The following is a 20,757-nucleotide window of genomic DNA, read 5'->3' on the forward strand; positions in this document are numbered from 1 at the left end:
AAAAATAGATTAACTGATCATTAATTTGATTTCTGGTTTAGGGATTTTACTGTAGGCAAAATATTGCCTGCATAACTATCACTGAGCTTCAAAGTAGTTCATTTTATGTGAAGCACTAAGATGTTTGAGTAACATGGTAAGATGCTATTTTTTTTAAATAGCATATTAATTTTCATCTCCCATCAAGACAAATGGCCAATGCAAGAAAAATAAAATCATAGGGCAGATAAAATTCATGCATATTAAACTGGAGAATACCAATTGCTGGGAGTCCTTCAGACAGAGCAATATCTCGTGTCATTCCAAAACATGACGATGACGTAAAACAATACCAACACCTCCAACCTATAATCAATAACTCAAAAGAAAACAGAGCCCAGACAACAGCCATCTCTCGATCCGCAAGGTCAAACCATTATTGATCCATAGTTTATTCACTCTCGCATTCAAATATACATTCAGTATTGGTACATCAAAAGATGCAAACTAGATTTTGGGTAAGGAATTAAGGCATTACATTGAGCTTCTTCAGCCCTCCAGAAAATTCTACCGAACAGCCACTCATTCATATGACCAGTGGGTTATGGGGCATTTTAGTGTCTGGGCAACAAAATTAACTGACCTGGGTCATATGAGAGAGCATGCAAGAACTAAATGGCGGAAACACATCACTTCATTATGGTACTGGCATTTGCAACAGATCAGTCTCTTTTTTTAAAGTGTGCTTCTCCCACAGCCTCCTAAATGCAATACGAGCCAGACCGGACAACAACTGGGTTCCAACAGTGGAATCTGAGGGCATCATGGACATTTTACTTTTGACATCTTTATTTACTTAAAATTATTCATCAGTATTATAAACAGCAACAGCCCGAGGACTGATCCCTGAAATTCAACAATGGTCACACCACTGTTATTAGCTATTAGTCCATTCACTATTACTTCCTTCATCCCAAGTGCTTTTACTGGGATAAAGTAAGTCGGTTGACTAGGTTAATGAAAGGGAGTCACCTTCTGAAAGTCAAGATATGGCACATTGAAAAATGTGGTTACATCTTCAGAACTAAATTGCTCAGGCATGACCTGCCTGAAGGGTGGCTTGAAATCATTGTCTTTGAAAATGGATATTTCGCTAAAGAAATTTAAACTGCAGCATAGTCAGCCGGTTTGTTCTACTAATGTGATTAACAGGGTTTCCTCTTTTTTCCCCCCTAATTTTCTCTACTTATGAACAGCAAGAAACAAAAATGGCAATCACGCCGGGCTGTTCTCATGCACCTCTCAGGAGCCAGTTATGGTAGGGCTTTGCCAAATACTTGGGAGTATGATGCTGCCCATAACTACACCCATCAGTTTTTCTACACTCTCTATTTATCCAGTCAACAAGTTGGATCCAAAATTGGCTTAGAGGTAGGAAACAAAGGGTAATGGTTGATGGATGTTTTTGTAACTGGAAGAATGTTTCCAGTGGGGTTCTGCAGCGCTCAGTATTGGGTCTCTTGCTTTTTGTGGTATACATCAATTATCTAAATTTGAATATAGGGAGTATGATTAAGAAGTTTGCAGAAGACACTAAAATTGGCTGTGTGGTTGATAATGAAGAGGAAAGTCATGGAATGCAGAAGGATATCAATCTACTGGTCAGGTGGGCAGAACAGTGGCAAATGGAATTTAATTCGGAGAAGTGTGAGGTAATGCACTTGGGGAGGGCTAATAAGGAAAGGGTATACACATTAAACGGTAGGCCACTTAATAGTGTAGATGAACAAAGAGACCTTGGAGTGCTTGTCCAAGATCCCTGAAAGTAGCAGGCTAGGTGGGTAAGGTGGTTAAGAAGACATACCTTTATTGACTATGGCATAGAATACAAGAGCAGGGAGATTATGCTTAAATTGTATAATACTCTGGTTAGGCCACAGCTGGAATACTGCGTGCAGTTCTGGTCACCGTATTATAGAAAGGATGTGATTGCACTGGAGAGGGTGCAGAGGAGATTTACTAGGATACTGCCTGGAATGGAGAATCTTAGCTATGAGGACAGATTGAATAGGCTGGGTTTGTTCTTACTGGAACAGAGGAGGCCGAGAGGAGACCTCTGAGGTGTATAAAATTTTGAGGGGCCTGGAAGAGTGGTGAATGCAGAAACCCTCACCTATTTAAAAGGTGTTTTGGATGGGCACTTGAAGTGCCGTAACCTGCTGGGTTACGGACCTAGAGCTGGTAATTGGAATTAAACTGGATGACCTTTTGTTGGACGGCGCAGATATAACGGTAAGTACTGTAGGGAATCAAATAAGGCCAGGGTGATCTGAACTAGTTTCGATCGCCTGGATGAGTCGAAGAGGAATTTTCCCAGATTTTTCCCCCCAAATTGGCCTGGGATTTTAATCTGTTTTTTTACCTCTCCCAGGAGATCACATGGCTCCGGTTGGGGTGGAGTGTAGACTGTTTCCGTGTAAGGGGTGTCACAGTTGTGTGGGGCGGACTGGATGCTCTTTATCTTTCGGCCATTGTTCATAGGTTTACATATAACCTGCAGAGCTGCTGACCGAGGGCCATGTGGCTTTGCCGGTGCCGACACAATGGGCCGAAATGGCCTCCTACTGCGCTGTAAATTTCTATGTTTCTTCTTTCTAGGTGTCCACCGATGAGAGTATTTTCCCATCAAGTTACCAAAGAGTCACCCATCATTCTGTCTTTTCATCGTGGCAAACTTGTCCATATTATCATTTCACAAGTACTAGCTAGACAAACAGATTCTTTATAATGTGGTTTTATCATCATAGGCGGTCCCTCGAACGAGGATGACTTGCTTCCACAAGTTCACAGGTGTTTCGATGAAGGACCTGATGTTCAATTGAGGGGGTGGAAGATGCCTGTGCGTGGATTTTTTGAACGTGGGGTGGCCGTTGCACACCAGCCACCACACGGGCTTGACTGAGCTAGGTCTTGGTCCAGTGGCAAGGATTAACCAAGACGACTGGAGACCAGCTCTGCCGCATGGACCTAGTGCGCACATATCGCAGTGTGGGCTGGGCCGTGCTGCCCTGGGCTCTCGGCTCTTCTGGGCCCCATACCCTCTCCTTGTTTACTGCAACATTGGCAGTATCCTCTTCTTTAGTGACGACAGAAGCAAAATATTCATTTAGTACCTCATACTGACCAGTTGATTGATATCTTCCTGCAGTCCACAGCTTTCTTCTTCATTATCAACCACACAGCTAATTTTTGTATCATCTGCAAACTTCTTAATCATACCCCCTATAATCAACTCGAGATCATTGAGATATACCAGAAAAAGCAAGGGACCTAGTACTGAGCCCTGCAAAACCCCACTGGAAACAGCATTCCAGTCACAAAAATACCCATCAACCATTACCCTTTGCTTCCTGCCTCAGCCAATTTTGGATCCAACTTGCCAATTTGCCCTGGGTCCCATGGGCTTTTACTTTTGTGACCAGTCTGCCATGTGAGACTGTATTGAAAGCTTTGCTAAATTCCATATACACTACATCAAATGCACTACCCTCATCGATCCTCCTGGTTACCTCCTCAAAAAATTCAATCAAGTCAGTCAGACACGACCTTCCCTTAACAAATCCATGCTGACTGTCCCTGATTAATCCGTGTCCTAAATGTAGAGTTATCCTGTCCTTCAGGTAATTACTCGGCCTATCCCTTTCTCCTTTCTTAAACAAAGGTATTACATTCGCAATCCTACAGTCCTCTGGCACCACACCTGAAGCCAGAGAGGATTGGAAAATGATGATCAAAGCCTCTGCTATTTCCTCTTTTGCTTCACTTAGCAGCCTGGGATACATTTCATCTGGGCCTGGGGATTGATCCACTTTCAAAGCTGCTAAACACCCCTTAATACCTCCTCTCTCACTATGTTTATTTCATCTAATATTTCACATTTCTCCTCCTCGATAGCAGTGTCTGCATCGCCCCTCTCCTTTGTGAAAATAGATGCAAAGGATTCATTAAGAACCATATCCATATCTCCCGCCTCCACACACACATTACCCTCGTGGTCTCTAATTGGTCCCACCTCTTTTTATAGTTATACTAATACCCTGTACAACAAAACGCATCAGAAGTATACTTTAATACAACTAACTACATGGCAATCAATGGCAGCTAGTGGACTGGGTCCATTCAATATCAGCAAAGTACATTTTGCTCATTTCTAAGTGGATGAAATGTATACTTGCTGGCGTTTCTAAAAGAACACTGCAAGAATATGAAATACAAGAAAAACAGAAGAGCGAGTACATCACAGTAGTGTGACACTCAGCCTCCAATTCTCCCTTTTTCCTTTAATAAGTTAATAAACTGATATCCTCAAAATTTCTAACACTAATCTTACACTTTCGGTTATCCAGTGAATGCTTTTTTAAATCTCCAGTCACCAAAACCTTAACAGTGTGGCAACCACAGGATGGAGTTCTAAAATTAAACTACACAAATAGTCAATAAGATCCCATTGCTAGTTGTTAGACTTAATACTCAAGATGCAATATTGTGGGATTCTGTTTTAAACAAATCCAAATTATTCTCCTTCCCTTCCCCAAACAAAATAAGCAATATGCAGCAATGATTTAAGCAATGATGGTGTTGTATATAAACTTACTGTGCGGTTTCTGATATACAGAAACACCTTCTGGGTCTGTGCTGGACCACTGATAATGTCTGGGAAACAGGCTGCTTCCTGTGAGGTCATGCGATCGTGAGGTAGACGACTCTGGAAAGCAGCACCCTCAACACCTGGTAAGAATGAACTTACAAAATTAGTGCAATAAAACTATTAACCTGGGGCCGTGAAGAAACACGATAAAAACCTCAATAGCCTACAATTAAAAATAAAATGTCATCTGCCAGGTAACACCACGTCAGGATCAGTAACTCCTCCCGAGGGCATGACTGCTCACCCTAACCAAATGAGTCCAAGAACCCCTCCATGCGCTGTTCCCCACCCCTGCCCCGGGAAACTGTCCTAAACAACCGCCAAAGATTGAACCCGGATCACCAGGTCCCCCCTGCGCAGATCAAACTTTAGCTGGAGATACTTCAGACCCCACAATCCAACAGACGCTCAACACCTTCCTTCCTCACAAAATACTACCTGCCACATAAAAAAAAAATTAAACACAAAATTAAAACTAAGCCAGCGCAGAGAATTAAAATTTTTTTTTAAAAGTAATTAAAAAATACATACCTGCGACCGACCCTGCGAGATTGATGTTGCTCCAATGCACTGCGGGAACGAACGTAAAAACATTCACACGCATGCGCACACTACTAGTTTCCCTCATTTCCGCGGTCTTATATTAAGACAATATCTTAAATTTAACATTAATATATTTTCTTAGATATTTAATGTCGGGCAGATAATTACAACATTAAAAGCACTGAAAGGGTTGCCAGGGCAGTTATCTCAAACCACTATGGCTTGGTTATATCAGGTGCATCTCCCTTCACCAAGATCACTCCATGACAACTGCCCCAATAACCCTTCCAGCACAATAATTATATTACTGTACCCCCTTTCTACAAAATGCGCCTTTCACTGCCTCCCAAAAGTAGACACAAATGATTTAAACAGGGCAGTATGGAGGTCAATAAATTGTCAGATTCAAACCAACTTGGGGTTGACTGTAGGGTTAGTAAGTCTCAATGACAATTTGTTTGCTGATTACTATACAAAAAACTCCTCTAGCATTGGTATTTACAAACGCTCTATAAATTGTTATAATTAAAAGCTAACGTGAAATTTTAGCACAAAATTTAAGGAAACTGGTTACAGAATAGATTTCATTGTTTACTGAAAATAACATTTTCTATACAAATATATACATAAAATTATACAAAAAAAACTGTTTGGATCTGTATAAAATTAATAAATTAGAATAGCTTATGCATTAATAGATATTTAAATGTCATCACAATAAATAAAGGTGGGCGCCCCAATTCCACATCATGGTGTGGTCCTGGAACCAAAGTGATCAGGAAGCATCAAGGGTCAATGTCTGCTCTGCCCTGCCCGAACTTAGTTGACTTCAACTGAAGTAGCAATAGCAGCACTAGAATTGGCCTCAGCATTCCTAGGGCTAGGAAAAGGGAAGCAGCGAAAAAACAATTGTAGCTCCCACTGCTAGCCGTTATCCAGTGATCCCTGATAGAAAGTAAGCACATGTAGACATCAGGCGATGCCAGGTTGAGGCACAGTAATTATACCCTCTACGTTCAAATAGCCCGCTAGCACTCACCGTCTAGGCTCACAAATGGAGAATGGCTACCTGGCCAAGTTACATGAGGCTGCCGGTGCCCGTTAAACTGTACCCCAGCATCAGGAGAAGGGGAAAGCAAAGAAATGGGTGGGGGAAAATGAAACCCTACGAAAACAAAATTACAAAAGGTGCAAACTTGGGCTTAGAATACATCAAGTCTGGACCACTTTATATCATGCATACTTCTGAAGTTTGATGGAGTCTCCCGTTGTATCGATGGATGAGTACACTACAGCTGGATGAACTACTAGAGATTTTATACACTTTCTAATATACACAGTTGCTTTTTTTTTTTAAATTCCCCCATCAGTAAACTTTACAGTGTGTGTGTTTTTTTCCCACCATTAGCAGCAACAGATTTCCTCTCATTGCCAAGGTTTACACTCTGCATAGGCCCACGATCTTCCCTGAGCTCAAATTAAATCCCTGTATCTCCATTTCTCTGCAGCCTCGAAGAAGCTTCCTTTTCATACCACTTCCCTCTCTACCACTTTTACCCCTCAGAAAATCCACTGCCATGTTTTACTTGAATATTCCCTCCATATCTGGGAAAGCTTCTCTACTAACTTGCTCACACTAAACTAGAAAAAGCTAGCCATCGGATATGCAATCCTTTGTTTACTATTTGCTTCCTACCTTTATCAGCTTTATTTTCTGTATACATACGATTATCCCTCTGTTCACTCTTGCTGTTCCTCCCAGGTGCCAAAAATGCTACACCACATGGTCTTTCTACTCCCAATATTCATTGTTGAAACCTAGACTCATCACACCTTATCCTACTCTAACTCATTCTTTCCCAGTGCCCAAAAACTATCGTTTCACCACATCCAGCCTTCCCTTCCTCCAACAGTTTACATGGTACATATAACACGACATATAAGACAGAATCAAATCAAGATATCATGAAGTGCAACAAAGTTTGAGCTAGATTAGAATGATCAACTGAACCTCAAGATTGGATTATAGTATGAAATCACAACCAGGCATTTTTCTTTGCCACCCCTTCTATACCCTGGTTACATCATTTACTAGCAACCAAATGTTATAACTTGGGTAACAGTGACAGTCACAGGTTTAAACCTTCGCTATGGACATCAAACATCAATTGCATGGAGTACAATTGCGATCTGCCATTATAGCTGCTGTTAGCAAGAATGACAAAAGGCAGAGCGGGAAGGGGAGGAAAGAGATACACTGGAACCATTTGAAGGTTGTGTAGAGGGGAATCACTAGAAAACTACAGATCTGCTAGTGGGACAGCAGAAATCAGAGGGCTGGACTTCCAGAATAGGAAACTACCACACAGGAAGTCAACTACCTCATTGGAATTAAAGACTCACCACAAAGCAGCCAATAAGACTGCTGGGTCTCAGGGACTCAGGGAGTCAGGCACTACTGATGGGCTGTCACGGGTACCTAAGAACCAGCCCCACACAAGCCAAAGGAGCCCCCAAGAGAATAGTGGCTGGAACTTCCACAAACATTGCTTCCAACATATACTGGAGTTCTGTGACGTGTCAAAATAAAAGACAACAAGGCCCAATTTTGAACAACCAGAAACCTTCAAGGAAGCTGCTGTTGGGAGGAGAGATCATGTGCTGGAAAGGAGTTTAAAAATGGGCAAATCCAAGATGGTCAGCTTTCTCAGATACCATGGAAGCACCCAGTCTGACCTTGGGATTAAGGGAATTGCACTACAACTGGACACCTTACAGCCCCAGACTGAGGACAAAGGGTACACAGCTGAACTTCGCAAGATGGCGAGCTAGACGTCAAACATCTTGACATTAGACAGGTAGAGGACTGGGGGTAGATACTTGAATTTCCATTCATTCTAACCATCAATTGAACTGTATCACAATCACTGGTGACTAATAAACATTGGAATTAGCAACCTTGACTTGGCCTGCATTCTTGTGCAGAGCAGTGGACAATTATTAGGAAGCAGAAATTAGCTTTTTTTTTTAAATTGGGATTGGCTATTTTTGCTAAACTTGCAATGAAGAAGAACTAGTCTGGGGAAATTTGCCATCCAGTGTGTGTTGGAGTCCCTTCAACTTGTCAGGGTTTCTTCACCTCCTCCCCATCCCACTATAAAGACACCAATCTTAGTAAATGTCACTTACCGGATGGTTCTTCGGGATCACTTTCAATCTCCTCCTCGGGTGGTGGTGGCAGAGGCGGTGGCACCTGTTTTTTTTCTTTCTCAGCCTTTGCATTGCGTTCCTCTTCGGAATAATATTCATCTTCTGATAGGTTTGCCAGGCTCTCATCCATCTCTCTGTACTCAACCTACAAAGAGTATTGCAGGGGTGAAAAAAAGCAGAACCCTTCGCTGCAGGTCAAATCTCCACACTGTGGCAGCGACCATTTAAAAATTACAATTAATATTTTTAATTCCAATATCAGTGTTCTACAGGCCCTTTGGTATGAGGCACAGGGTTCGAACACCATTACAAAAATATTTCGATTTTGAGTGAATCTACAATGATGAGTCATTTTGCTGTACACTGTACAAATCCCCTGGGAGGACAGGCGCACCAACATTAGCGTTATCGACCAGGCGAACATCTCCAGCATTGAAGCACTGACCACACTTGATCAGCTTCGCTGGGCAGGCCACATCGTTCACATGCCAGACACGAGACTCCCAAAGCAAGCGCTCTACTCGGAACTCCTTCATGGCAAACGAGCCAAAGGTGGGCAGAGGAAGCGTTACAGGAACACCCTCAAAGCCTCCCTGAAAAAGTGCAACATCCCCACTGACCTGACCAAAGACCGCCCTAAGTGGAGGAAGTGCATCCAGGAGGGCGCTGAGCACCGAGTCTCATCGCCGAGAGCATGCAGAAACCAAGCGCAGGCAGCAGAAAGAGCGTGCAGCAAATCTGTCCCACCTACCCTTTCCCTCAACGACTATCTGTCCCACCTGTGACAGGGACTGTAGTTCTTGTATTGGACTCTTCAGCCACCTAAGGACTCATTTTAAGAGTGGAAGCAAGTCTTCCTCAATATCAAGGGACTGCCTATGCTGATGTAAGCATGGAATCATAGAATGATACATACAGCACAGGCCATTTGGCCCATCGTGCTTCTGCTAGCTCTGTGAAAAGGCTGTCCAATTCGTTCCACTCCCCTGCTCTTTCCCCATAGCCCTGCACATTCCACCCTCCCCTACCCTGTCAAGTATTTATCTCATTCCCCTTTGAAAGTTACTTTGAATCTGCTTCCACCATCCTTTTAGGCGGTGCATTCCAGATCATCTTAACTCACTAAGCAATGGTGTTTGCAATAAGATTAATGAAATGATAAACATCTATGGAGACAATACACTTTGTTGTACCAATATGTTCCTTGTGCACTATTTTTAACTCATCACCTCATATTGCTCTCAATACCATGGGCAGGATCTTGCTTGAAAAATAATGCACACCATTATGAATGCGCAAATCAGCCAGCACGTTCAGAGGATTAAGAGATACTGCGTAAAATGAGAACTTGCTGGTCGGTTTATGCCGCTCTGCCATTTGTTTTGCACAAATGGCACCTCGCCCTCAGCCTCTCCATTATTTTTAAGAACTTGCTGGATTTGCACATTAATTTCCCAGTAAACTCACCGCAGAAAGTTGGGGCTGGAATGTTTCAGTGCAAGTACCTTTTTAACAACATGATAATTGTTAATGCAATGCAATCAACCTCTGGCCCAGAAAGTGAACAATTTAAACTGTTCCATCTCATTCCTGCATGTAGTAAATTGTGTTGGAGATTTTAAATCTGTTAAATGTTAAAATTTTTCTCTTTCCTAATCCAATCTTTCTTTCCCTCCCTTTATTTTGCTTTCAGAGATAGACTGTTGGTCCCACCATTCACTGAGGTCCCAAATGCCCCGTTGCCCTCAACGCGCCATCAGATCGTATCACCAGCAAGTTACGGCGCAAATAAAAATTGAGCTGAAGGGTGCAGGGAAGTCTAACGGCATACGCTGTGAGATGCCCACTCCAGCAAAATCTGGCCAGATCAGTAACAGACTTGTCACCATTACTTCACCCCCAGCATTAAATAGTTCATAATCTTTTCTTTAAGTGCAAGTAAGTTTGGAAAAACAAAATTATATTTCTGGGCATTAACAATTTGAATGAACATGGGCAGATGCCAATCATTTATACTTTGCTAAAATCCTAGCAACACTGCTGGCAATGTTGTTTCACTTGCCATTGTCATCTTCAGACATCATGGAAAAGCCAATATAATGCAGCCAATTGTCTATTTGATTTGTTTTGTAAGTGATGTTGTGTGGCATCATTGAAACAAGTGAAAGGGGCTTCTCTGCCACAATTGGAGCCAAGCGATCTTCTATAATAGGTCAGTTGAAGTCAGTTTAAATAGTGCACACAGGATAAATGAGCAGACCACCACTTTGCAGTCATCATCATAGGCAGTCCCTCGAAACGAGGATGACTGGCTTCCACGCCAAAAAGGGACAAGTTCACAGATGCTTCAATGAAGGACCTAATATTCCAGGTCCTGAACTACATCCTGAAGGGTGGAAGATGCATGTGGTGGATTTTTTTTTTTTTTAAACATGTGGTGCCCGTTCACACGAGCTTGACAGAGCTAGGTCGTGGTCCATTGGCAAGGATTACCCAAGATGACTGGAGACCTGCTCTGCTGCACGGACCTAGTGCGCGCACATATCGCAGTGTGGGCTGGGCCCGTGCTGCCCTTGGGCCCTCGCCTCTTCTGGGCCCCGAACTCTCGCCTTTTCTGGGCCCCACCTCACGTTGCTCCACAGTCTCGCGACGCTCCTGCTGTACCTGCCCACGCTCCAATCACTGATCTGGACCTTGATGACGTCACTCTTCACTGCAGTCACTCTCCCTGAAGTGGCCGCCATGCTGCTCTCGCTCCTCCGCTCCTTCGCTCCTTTTATGGCCCCGATACATAGTACAATGTAATTTAGCTACCTTCACAGGCTCAAAAATCAAACAGCTACAGACTTCATGTTATACTAGTGGAATTATAATTTTGCCCATGGAAAGTCAGGACAAAGCAAATTTCCCTCAGAGTGCACTGGTGATGCTGTTGGGATAGGTATGGGAATCTAAAATTTCTGGAGTTTGGGTAGTTCCATTTAATAGTGTAGGTGTTTCGCTGCAGGTAGTGATGCCCATACAAGAAAAGAAATGTGCGGCATACACAGCAAATTTATTATAAATATCACAATCTCATTTTTTGTATGTTAGGTTGTGCAACATGAGAAATTGGTTTCCACTGTATCGACACCCTGTCGTTATTGATATCAACCTCCTCATCTGCACAACAGCAGCAAACTTTTTTTCAAGCAACAAAATCTGGATGGCTGGTACATTGTCATCCATTCAAGACCAATCTCTGTACTAACATAGACTTGGTGATCAGTAAATGTACATGTTGGTGAGAAACACAACACCGCCACATTTGCTTTACCAAACACACTGCACAATTTCCACTATGATTAACAAACCGACAAAAATTCTTAACGCATCTTAAAAATTCACATTTGCAAGTAAACTGAGGCATTTCATGAGCACAGCGTTTGGATACATTTGGGAGAACTCCTTAATTAATGTATAACTAGTTCTCAGAAGTCCTAAAAACAGAATGTAAAACCTCTGACAGTGTACAGGTCATTGTGTTGACTGGATTCAAGATAGACAGAATAGACTGTACTAGATTGTTGCAGCAGTTATTCACCCTAAAACCTTTTAGCTAAACTTGTACAAAAGATCTACACAAACTTATTTGAAGTAGTGGTACCTGTAGTATAAACTACTGAACCCGAAATGGAATGATATGAATGTGGAAGACCAAAGGCAGCTACTGTTCTTTGCCTAACTTCAGCGTTAACTCTAACCTTGCAAACACTAAATATTGTGAAACCATCAATCTAGAACACAGAACAAAGACAGCGAGCCTCCACCTCCCATCACACCAACAGTTTTAAGTATCACTTTATGGTTCATCTTCCCACAATTTGCTTCAAAATCTGTTACCTAAATAAATAGATACAAACCATAGATATGACCATCTGTTCGTCCCTGCCTCAAACAACTTACTTGAACTTTTTTTAAAGTGGGCCTGTTTCGTATCCCTTTGTATTTTCAATGAAAAATGCCCAACAAGATTTGTGGGGGAATAAACACAGTTCATCCCCATGTGGAAATCGATAAAAAGGCAATGCCGTCAATCCTTTGCAAAGTGCGATCTAGTCTTCCTTTCCCCCGAAGAGATGGGGATTCCCTAACATTGCTTCTCGTTACTGCGCTGCTTTTACTCTCGCCCCTTTCTTTACAATGTGCATCAGAGCAAAGACAAAGCCTGAAGCGGAGCGCTCCGGGCGCCTTGCAGTGCCTTCAGACGCGAGACCTGAACAAAGACATGGGCGACTCCCAAAGCGCAAATCCTGCTTTAAAAACTCCCAACTATTCCTTCAAAACCAAAGAAAAATATTAAACAGCAAAATAAAATATATAAATAATGATCCACATTCTGCAACCATGTGGGAAATGATCCAAACAACAGAAAGATGCTCCATGAGGCGGACGGAACCTCCTCTAGCCAAAATAAACAAACGGCTGAAGAATGTGTCTCTCTCTCTCCCGTCTGTCCCCCTGCACCCTGTGTGTTTCTCTCTCTGAGCCTGTGTCTCCCCTCTCCTTGTGTCTTTCTCTCCCGGTCTCTCTCCCCCTGCATCCTTTGTTTCTCCCCTCACTGCCCCAGTGTCTCTCAGAGCCTTAAAATAAAGCATCCCTGCACCTTTGCTCTGAGCCGGTGTTGTCTCTCTCTAGCTCTCTGACTCTACTCCTCTCCATTTCTTTCTCTACTCTCCCCTCCATCCCTGTCCCTCTCACTTTCCCTCTATCACTCTCTCCCTCCTTCCCTCTCTCGTTCTCCCTCCCTCCATCGCCCTCTCCCTCCATCGCCCTCGCTCCCTCCCTCCCTCCCTGTCCCTCTATCACTCTCTCCCTCCTTCCCTCTCTCGTTCTCCCTCCCTCCATCGCCCTCTCTCCCTCCCTCCATCGCCTTCTCCCTCTCTCCCTCCATCGCCCTCCCTCTCTCCATCGCCCTCCCTCTCTCCATCGCCTTCTCCCTCCATCGCCCTCTCCCTCCATCGCCCTCTCTCTCTCTCTCTCCCTCCCTCCATCGCCCTCTCCCCCTCTCCCTCCATCGCCCTCTCTCTCTCTCTCTCTCTCCCTCCCTCCATCGCCCTCTCCCTCCATCGCCCTCTCTCTCTCTCTCTCTCTCTCCCTCCCTCCATCGTCCTCTCCCTCTCTCCCTCCATCGCCCTCTCCCTCTCTCCCTCCATCCCCTCTCCCTCCCAGCCTTACTTTCGCTCGCTTGCGTTTGCTGGTCCTGCGGCCGTCCGGGGTCTCCGCCGTGCCGCCCTCCATGGTGCCCTCGGTGCTGCTGCTGCTGTGGGGAGACGCTCGCTCCTTTTTCTTGGGGGTGCGCTCGGCGGCTGCGGCGGCAGCGGCCAGGGCCAGGCCGGGTCCGGGGCAGGGCCCGGGGCTGGGGCTCAGGCTCAGGCTAGCCTCGGGCTCGGGGCCCTCGGGGCCCGCGCTCCTCTCCTCGCTCCGCCTGGCGGACAGCATGGCGCCGGGCGGGCGGCCGGGCAGTCCGCGGGATCAGGGCCCGCCGCCCGGGACAGCGGGGATTGCGGGGGGGAAAGCCGGCGGCCGACACTCGGCTAAAATATAAATCACCACAAACCCGGCACGGCGACCGAGCGCTGGCGCCCGAACAACCCGGCCCGAGCGGAAGCACCGCCCCCGCTGCGCCGCGCCGCGCTCCCATTGGCCGCCAGGGTCCGGAGGGGCGCGGCCTCGGGCGCTGGTTGGCTTAACGGGCTGCCAATCACTTTGACCGACACCGGGGCCCCACGTCGCCACGCACGCACGCACAGGCAATGCGTCAGCACGTACAGTTTACGTGACTGGGGCAATACCTGCACAGGTGTGTGCAGCATCGAAACATAGAAAATAAGTGCAAGTGCAGGCCATTCAGCCCTTCGAGCCTGCACCACCATTCAATAAGATCATGGCTCATCATTCTCCTCAGTACCCCTTACCTGCTTTCTCTCCATACCACTTGATCCTTTTAGCCGTAAGGGCCAGATCTAACTCCCTTTTGAATATATCTAACGAACTGGCCTCAACAACTTTCTGTGGTAGAGAATTCCACAGGTTCACAACCCTCTGAGTGAAGAAGTTTCTCCTCATCTCGGTCCTAAATGGCTTACCCCTTATCCTTAGACTGTGACCTCCAGCGGCTCACACCCTGCAAATATTTTAGTGCAAAATTATAAAGCCGAGTGCCCCCTTATTAAATGGGCACTAGAACCGACAAATAAAACTTTTGGAATATTAAATGGTCAAATTAAAATGTACACATCCCTGCATTCCATCACATTACATCATCATAGGCAGTCCCTCAGAATTGAGGAAGACTTGCTTCCACTCCTAAAGTGATTTCACATTACACCAAGTTTATAAGATCATCATCATCATAGGCAGTCCCTTGTATCGAGGATGACTTGCATCCACGCCAAAAAAGGATGAGTTCACATGTGTTTCAATGAAGGACTTGATATTTCAGGTCCAGAACTACATCCTGAAGGGTGGAAGATGCCTGTGCGTGGATTTTTTTAAGGTGGGGTGGCCGTTGCACACCAGCCACCACACAGGCTTGACAGAGCTAGGTCTTGGTCCAGTGGCGAGACTACTGGTGACCTGCTCTGTTGCACGGACCTAGTGCGCACACATATCGCAGTGTGGGCTGGCCTGTGCTGCCTCTGGCCCCGAACTCACACCTCTTCTGGGCCCCGATCACGTCCCTCTACAGTCTCTCGCCACTCCTTCGCCCCTACCTCGCTGCTCCTGCTTTGTCTGCCTACGTTCCAATCACCAACACAAGTCACCAACTGTCTACGCTTGCCCTGGTTTCGCTCCTCTCCTGATGGTGCAGACTGCTGGCTGGGGTACAATCGCACATACACCGCTGATGGTGCAGAGTGCTGGATGGGATACAATCACACAGAATTAGGAGCAGGAGTAGGCCATTACAATACAGCAGGGTAGAAATTAGAACAGATTCTGAGGAGGATTGATAGGGTAGGCTCACCACCACCTTCTCAAGGGCAATTAGGGATGGGCAATAAATGCTGGCCTTAACAGCGATGTTCACATCCCAGGAATGAATAAAAAAAAGATGCTGAGTGATTGTTTCCCCTGGCTGGAGAATCTCGAATTAGGGGGCATAGTCTCAGAATAAGGGGCCGGCCATTTAAACTGAGAGGAGGAGAAATTTCTTCACAGAGGATTGTGAATCTTTCGAATTCTCTGCCCCAGAGGTCTGTGGATGCTCAGTCGTTGAGTATATTCAAGGCTGAGATAGATAGATTTTTGAACTCCAGAGGAATTAAGGGATATGGGGATAAGACAGGAAGGTGGAGTTTAGTTTGAAGAACAGCCATGATCTTATTGAATGATGAAGCAGGCTTGAGGGGCCGTATGGCCTACCCCTGCTTCTAATTCTTATGTTCTTAAGTTATACTGCAGCTGTAAAAAACCTTGGCTCGACCACACCTGGAATACTGTGAGCAATTCTGGGCACCACACCTTAGGAAAGATATATTGGCCTTGGGTGGAGTGCAGCGTAGGTTTACCAGAATGATACACAGACTCCAAGGAGAGATTACACAAACTAGGGTTGTATTCACTAGAATTTAGACGGTTAAGGGCTGGTTTGTTCGAAGTTTTAAAGTTATTAAAAGGAACAGCTAGGTTAGATAGAGGGGCACTATTTTCCGCTGGTTGGATGTCTAGGTCTAGGAGGCATAAGGATTTTTGGAGTCTCGGGGAATCAAGGGATACGGAGATCAGGCGGAAAAGTGGAGTTGAGGTTGATGATCAGTCATGATCTTTTTGAATGGCGGAGCAGGTTCGAGGGGCAGAATGGCCTACTCCTGCTCCTATTTCGTATGTTTTTATGTTCTTACAATCTAAAAATTAGAGCCAGACCTTGCAGGAAGCAGTTGAGGCTAGTTCATTGAATGTATTCAAATCACAGATAGATAGATTTTTAACCAATAAGGGAATTAAGGGTTATGGGGAGCGGGCGGGTAAGTGGAGCTGAGTCCACGGCCAGATCAGCCACGATCTTGTTGAATGGCGGAGCAGGCTCGAGGGGCTAGATGGCATACTCCTGTTCCTAATTCTTATGTTCTTATGTTCTTATGAGTGAAATTAGGAAACACCTCTACACACAAAGTTTGGTCGACGTTTGGAGCTCTCTTCCGCAAACAGCAATTGATCCGAGCTCAATTGTTAATTTTAAATCGGAGAGTGATTGCTTTTGTTAACCCCGGACCTGTGTGGGAACACCGGCAGCAGCGGAGCATAAAGGAGCAGCGAGCAGCAGCAGCCAGCCCCTGCAGGGAGCAGCAGCGAGCCGGTAAGTGAGAGTGACAAAGGAGAACAGGACGACTACATTCGATGTCACTGGAAAGCAGGAAAGTGATTGGTTGCTGAGTTTTTCTCTCTCTTTTCTTGCTTTAAATTAAGGGCCTTAGATTAGGGGCCGGGATTAATAACTAAAAACTAAATCTAATTAATTAAATACATTAGAAATGGCAGGGCAGGCGATGTGTCACTGCTGCAACATGTGGAAGCTGGTGGACGTCATTGAGGTCCACGGCGACCACATCGGCAGCAAGTGTCTGCAGCTCGAGGAACTTTGGTTCCGCGTTGATGAGCTGGAGTCTACAACACATCAGGGAGGGGGAGAGTTCCTGGACGCTGCGATCCAGGAGCTCGTCACACCAATTAGATTAATTAATTCAAATTTGATCCGTGGTCAGGGACAGGAGGGTGTGACTACGAGTGAGGAAGGTATGGGGACTCAGGATGGAGTGATGGAGGAGCCTCAGTCCTTGCTCTTGTCCAACAGGTTCGAGGCTCTTACTCCCTGTGTGGACGAGAGCAGGGACTGCAGAGAGGATGAGCAAACTGACCAAAGCACCGTGGTACAGGGGGCCATTCAAGTGGGGGGAATAAAAAGAAATGTTGTAGTGTCTGGGGACAGTATCATTAGGGAGATAGATGAGGTTCTCTGCAGCCGAGAGCGTGAGTCCCGAAGGCTGTGTTGCCTGCGTAGTCCCAGGGTTAAGGACATCTCCTCAGGGCTGGAAAGGAACTTGGAGTGGGAGGGGGAAGATCCCGTTGTCGTGGTCCACATGGATACCAACGACACAGGTAGGACAAACAAACAGGTTCTGCTGAGGGAGTATGAGCAGCTAGGGGCCAAATTAAAAAGCAGAACCACAAAGGTAATAATCTCTGGATTACGACCTGAGCCACAAGCAAATTTGCATAGGGTAAATAAGATCAGAGAGTTAAACACGTGGCTTAAAGACTGGTGTGGGAGAAATGGGTTTTGGTTCCTGGGACACTGGCACCAGTACTGGGGTAAGAGGGAGCTGTTCCGATGGCGCGGGCTCCACTTAGACCATGCTGGGACTAGGGTCCTGGTGAATTGAATAACTAGAGCGGTAGAGAGGGCTTTGATCTAATTAGTGGGGGGGAAGGTTCAGATGAGCAAAAATTTAAAAAGTCAAAGAATAAGAAGAAGACAATAGAGCAGGGTAACACTGGGGGAAATGAAAACCAGAGCGTGCCAGGAAGGGATAGAATGTATAAATATAAGGGTGAATCAGAAACTGGGGTCAAAGCAGGAAAAAATGGTTAAAAAAAACAAATTTAAAAGATCTTTATCTGAATACACGTAGCATTCCTAACAAAATAGATGAGTTGATGCCGCAAATAGATACAAATGGGTATGATCTGATAGCCATTTAAGAGATGTGTTTGCAAGGTGACCAGGACTGGGAACTAAATATTCAGGGGTATTTGACAATTTGGAAGGACAGACAGAAAGGAAATGAGATGGGGTAGCACTGTTAATAAAGGATGAGATCAGTGCGTTAGTGAGAAACAATATTGGCTCAGAAGATCAAGATGTTTAATCAGTTTGGGTGGAGATAAGGAATAATAAGGGGGAAAAGTCACTGGTGGGCGTAGTCTATAGGCCCCTAACAGTCGCTACACTGTTGGATGGAGTATAAATCAATAAATAATGGAGGCTTGTAACAAAGGAACGACAATAATATGGGCGATTTTAACCTTCATATTGATTGGACATAGCAAATTGGCCAGGGTAGCCTTGAGGAAGAGTTCATAGAGTGTATCCGGGATAGTTTCCTTGAACAGTACATTGCAGAACCAACCAGGGAGCAGGCTATGTTAGATCTGGTACTATGTGATAAGACAGGATTAATAAATTATTTCATAATAAAGGATCCTCTAGGAGTGACCATAACATGGTTGAATTTCAAATTCAGTTGGAGGGTGAGAAAGTTGGATCTCAAACCAGTGTCCTAACCTTAAATAAAGGAGGCTACAAAGGTATGAGGGCAGAGTTGGCTAAAGCGGACTGGGAGAATAGATTAAAGTGTGGGACGGTTGATGAGCGGTGGCAGACATTTAAGGAGATATTTCATAACTTGCAACAAAAATATATCCCAATGAGAAGGAAAGACTGTAAGAGAAGGGATAAACATCCGTGGCTAACTAAGCAAATAAGGGATGGTATCAAATTGAAAACTAGGACATACAATGTGGCCAAGACTAGTGGGAGGCCAGAGGATTGGGAAACCTCTAAAAGCCAGCAAAGAACAATTAAAAAAATGATAAAGAGAGGGAAGATAGATTATGAAAGTAAACTAGCATGAAATATAAAAACAGATAGTAAGAGTTTCTACAGGTACATAAAAAGGAAAAGAGTGGCTAAAGTAAATGTTGGTCCCCTAGAGGATTAGTCTGGGGAATTAATAATGGAGAACAGGGAAATGGCAGAGACGTTGAACAAATATTTTGTATCAGTCTTCACGGTAGAAGATACTAAAAACATCCCAATAGTGGATAATCAAGGAGCTATAGGGAGGGAGAAACTTAATACAATCACTATCACTAATGAAGTAGTACTTGGTAAAATAATGGGACTAAAGGTGGACAAGTCCCCTGGACCTGATGGCTTACATCCTAGGGTCTTAAAAGAAGTGGCTGCAGAGATAGTGGATGCATTGGTTGTAATCTACCAAAATTCCCTGGATTCTGCGACGGTCCTAGCAGATTGGAAAACCGCAAATATAACGCTACTATTTAAAAAATGAGGCAGACAATAATCAGGAAACTATAGACCAGTTAGCTTAACATCTGTCATTGGGAAAATGCTGGAGTCCATTATTAAGGAAGTAGTAGCGGGATATTTGGAAAAGCATAATTCAATCAAGCAGAGTCAGCATGGATTTATGAAAGGGAAATCACGTTTGACAAATTTGCTGGAGTTCTTTGAGGATGTAATGAGTAGGGTGGATAAGGGGGAACCAGTGAATGTGATGTATTTGGATTTCCAGAAGGCATTTGATAAGGTGCCACATAAAAAGTTATTGCACAAGATAAAAGTTCACGGGGTTGGGGGTAATATATTAGCATGGATAGAGGATTGGATAACTAACAGAAAACAGAGAGTCGGGATAAATGGTTCATTTTCCAGTTGGCAAACAGTAACTCGTAGGATGCCGCAGGGATCGGTGCTGGGGCTCAACTATTTACAATCTATATTAATGACTTGGATGAAGGGACCGAGACAAGTTTTCTGATGATACAAAGATGGGTGGGAAAGCGTGTTGTGAGGAGGACACAAAAAATCTGCAAAGGGATATAGACCGGCTAAGTGAGTGGGCAAAAATTTGGCAGATGGAGTATAATGTGGGAAAATGTGAGGTTATCTACTTTGGCAGAAAAAATAGAAAAGCACATTATAATTTAAATAGAGAAAAATTGCAAAGTGCTGCAGTACAGATGGACCTGGTGGTCCTTGTGCATGAAACACAAAAAGTTAGTATGCAGGTACAGCAAGTAATCAGGAAGGCAAATGGAATGTTGGCCTTTATTGCAAGGGGGATGAAGTATAAAAGCAGAGAAGTCCTGCTATAACTATACAGGGTATTGGTGAGGCCACACCTTAGAGTACTGCGTACAGTTTTGGTCTCCGTATTTAAGCAAGTATATACTTGCATTGGAGGCTGTTCAGAGAAGGTTCATTAGGTTGATTCTGGAGATGAGAGTCTTGACATGAAGATAGATTGAGTAGGTTGGGCTTGTACTCATTGGAGTTCAGAAGAATGAGAGGTGATCTTAGCAAAACATATAAAATATTGAGGAGGCTCGACAAGGTCAATGCAGAGACGATATTTCTACTCATAGGGGAAACTAAAACTAAGAGAGTCTCAGAATAAGGGGCCGCTCATTTAAAACTGAGATGAGGAGAAATTTCTTCTCTCAGAGGGTTGTAAATCTATGGAATTCTC

General features: G+C 44.5%; 1 protein-coding gene across 3 annotated transcripts in view; it reads right to left on the minus strand.

The window, feature by feature from the left end:
* Window positions 1-14,079, minus strand: part of kdm1a (lysine (K)-specific demethylase 1a) — a 63,403-nt gene extending 49,324 nt beyond the window's left edge. The window contains exons 1-5 of one of the 3 annotated variants that reach the window (XM_070898817.1): window positions 13,658-14,079; window positions 8,420-8,585; window positions 6,270-6,395; window positions 5,219-5,257; window positions 4,634-4,767 (exon numbers count right to left, since the gene is read on the minus strand). In XM_070898817.1, the coding sequence (XP_070754918.1) occupies window positions 4,634-4,767; window positions 5,219-5,257; window positions 6,270-6,395; window positions 8,420-8,585; window positions 13,658-13,921 (729 nt within the window). In that variant the 5' untranslated portion in view covers window positions 13,922-14,079. The remainder of the gene's footprint in view (window positions 1-4,633; window positions 4,768-5,218; window positions 5,258-6,269; window positions 6,396-8,419; window positions 8,586-13,657) is intronic. The other 2 variants (XM_070898818.1, XM_070898819.1) reach the window with 2 other exon arrangements.
* Window positions 14,080-20,757: the final 6,678 nt, after the last annotated feature.

Source organism: Pristiophorus japonicus, chromosome 14 (assembly GCF_044704955.1).
Source record: "Pristiophorus japonicus isolate sPriJap1 chromosome 14, sPriJap1.hap1, whole genome shotgun sequence".
In the NCBI taxonomy this organism is placed as follows: domain Eukaryota; kingdom Metazoa; phylum Chordata; class Chondrichthyes; family Pristiophoridae; genus Pristiophorus; species Pristiophorus japonicus.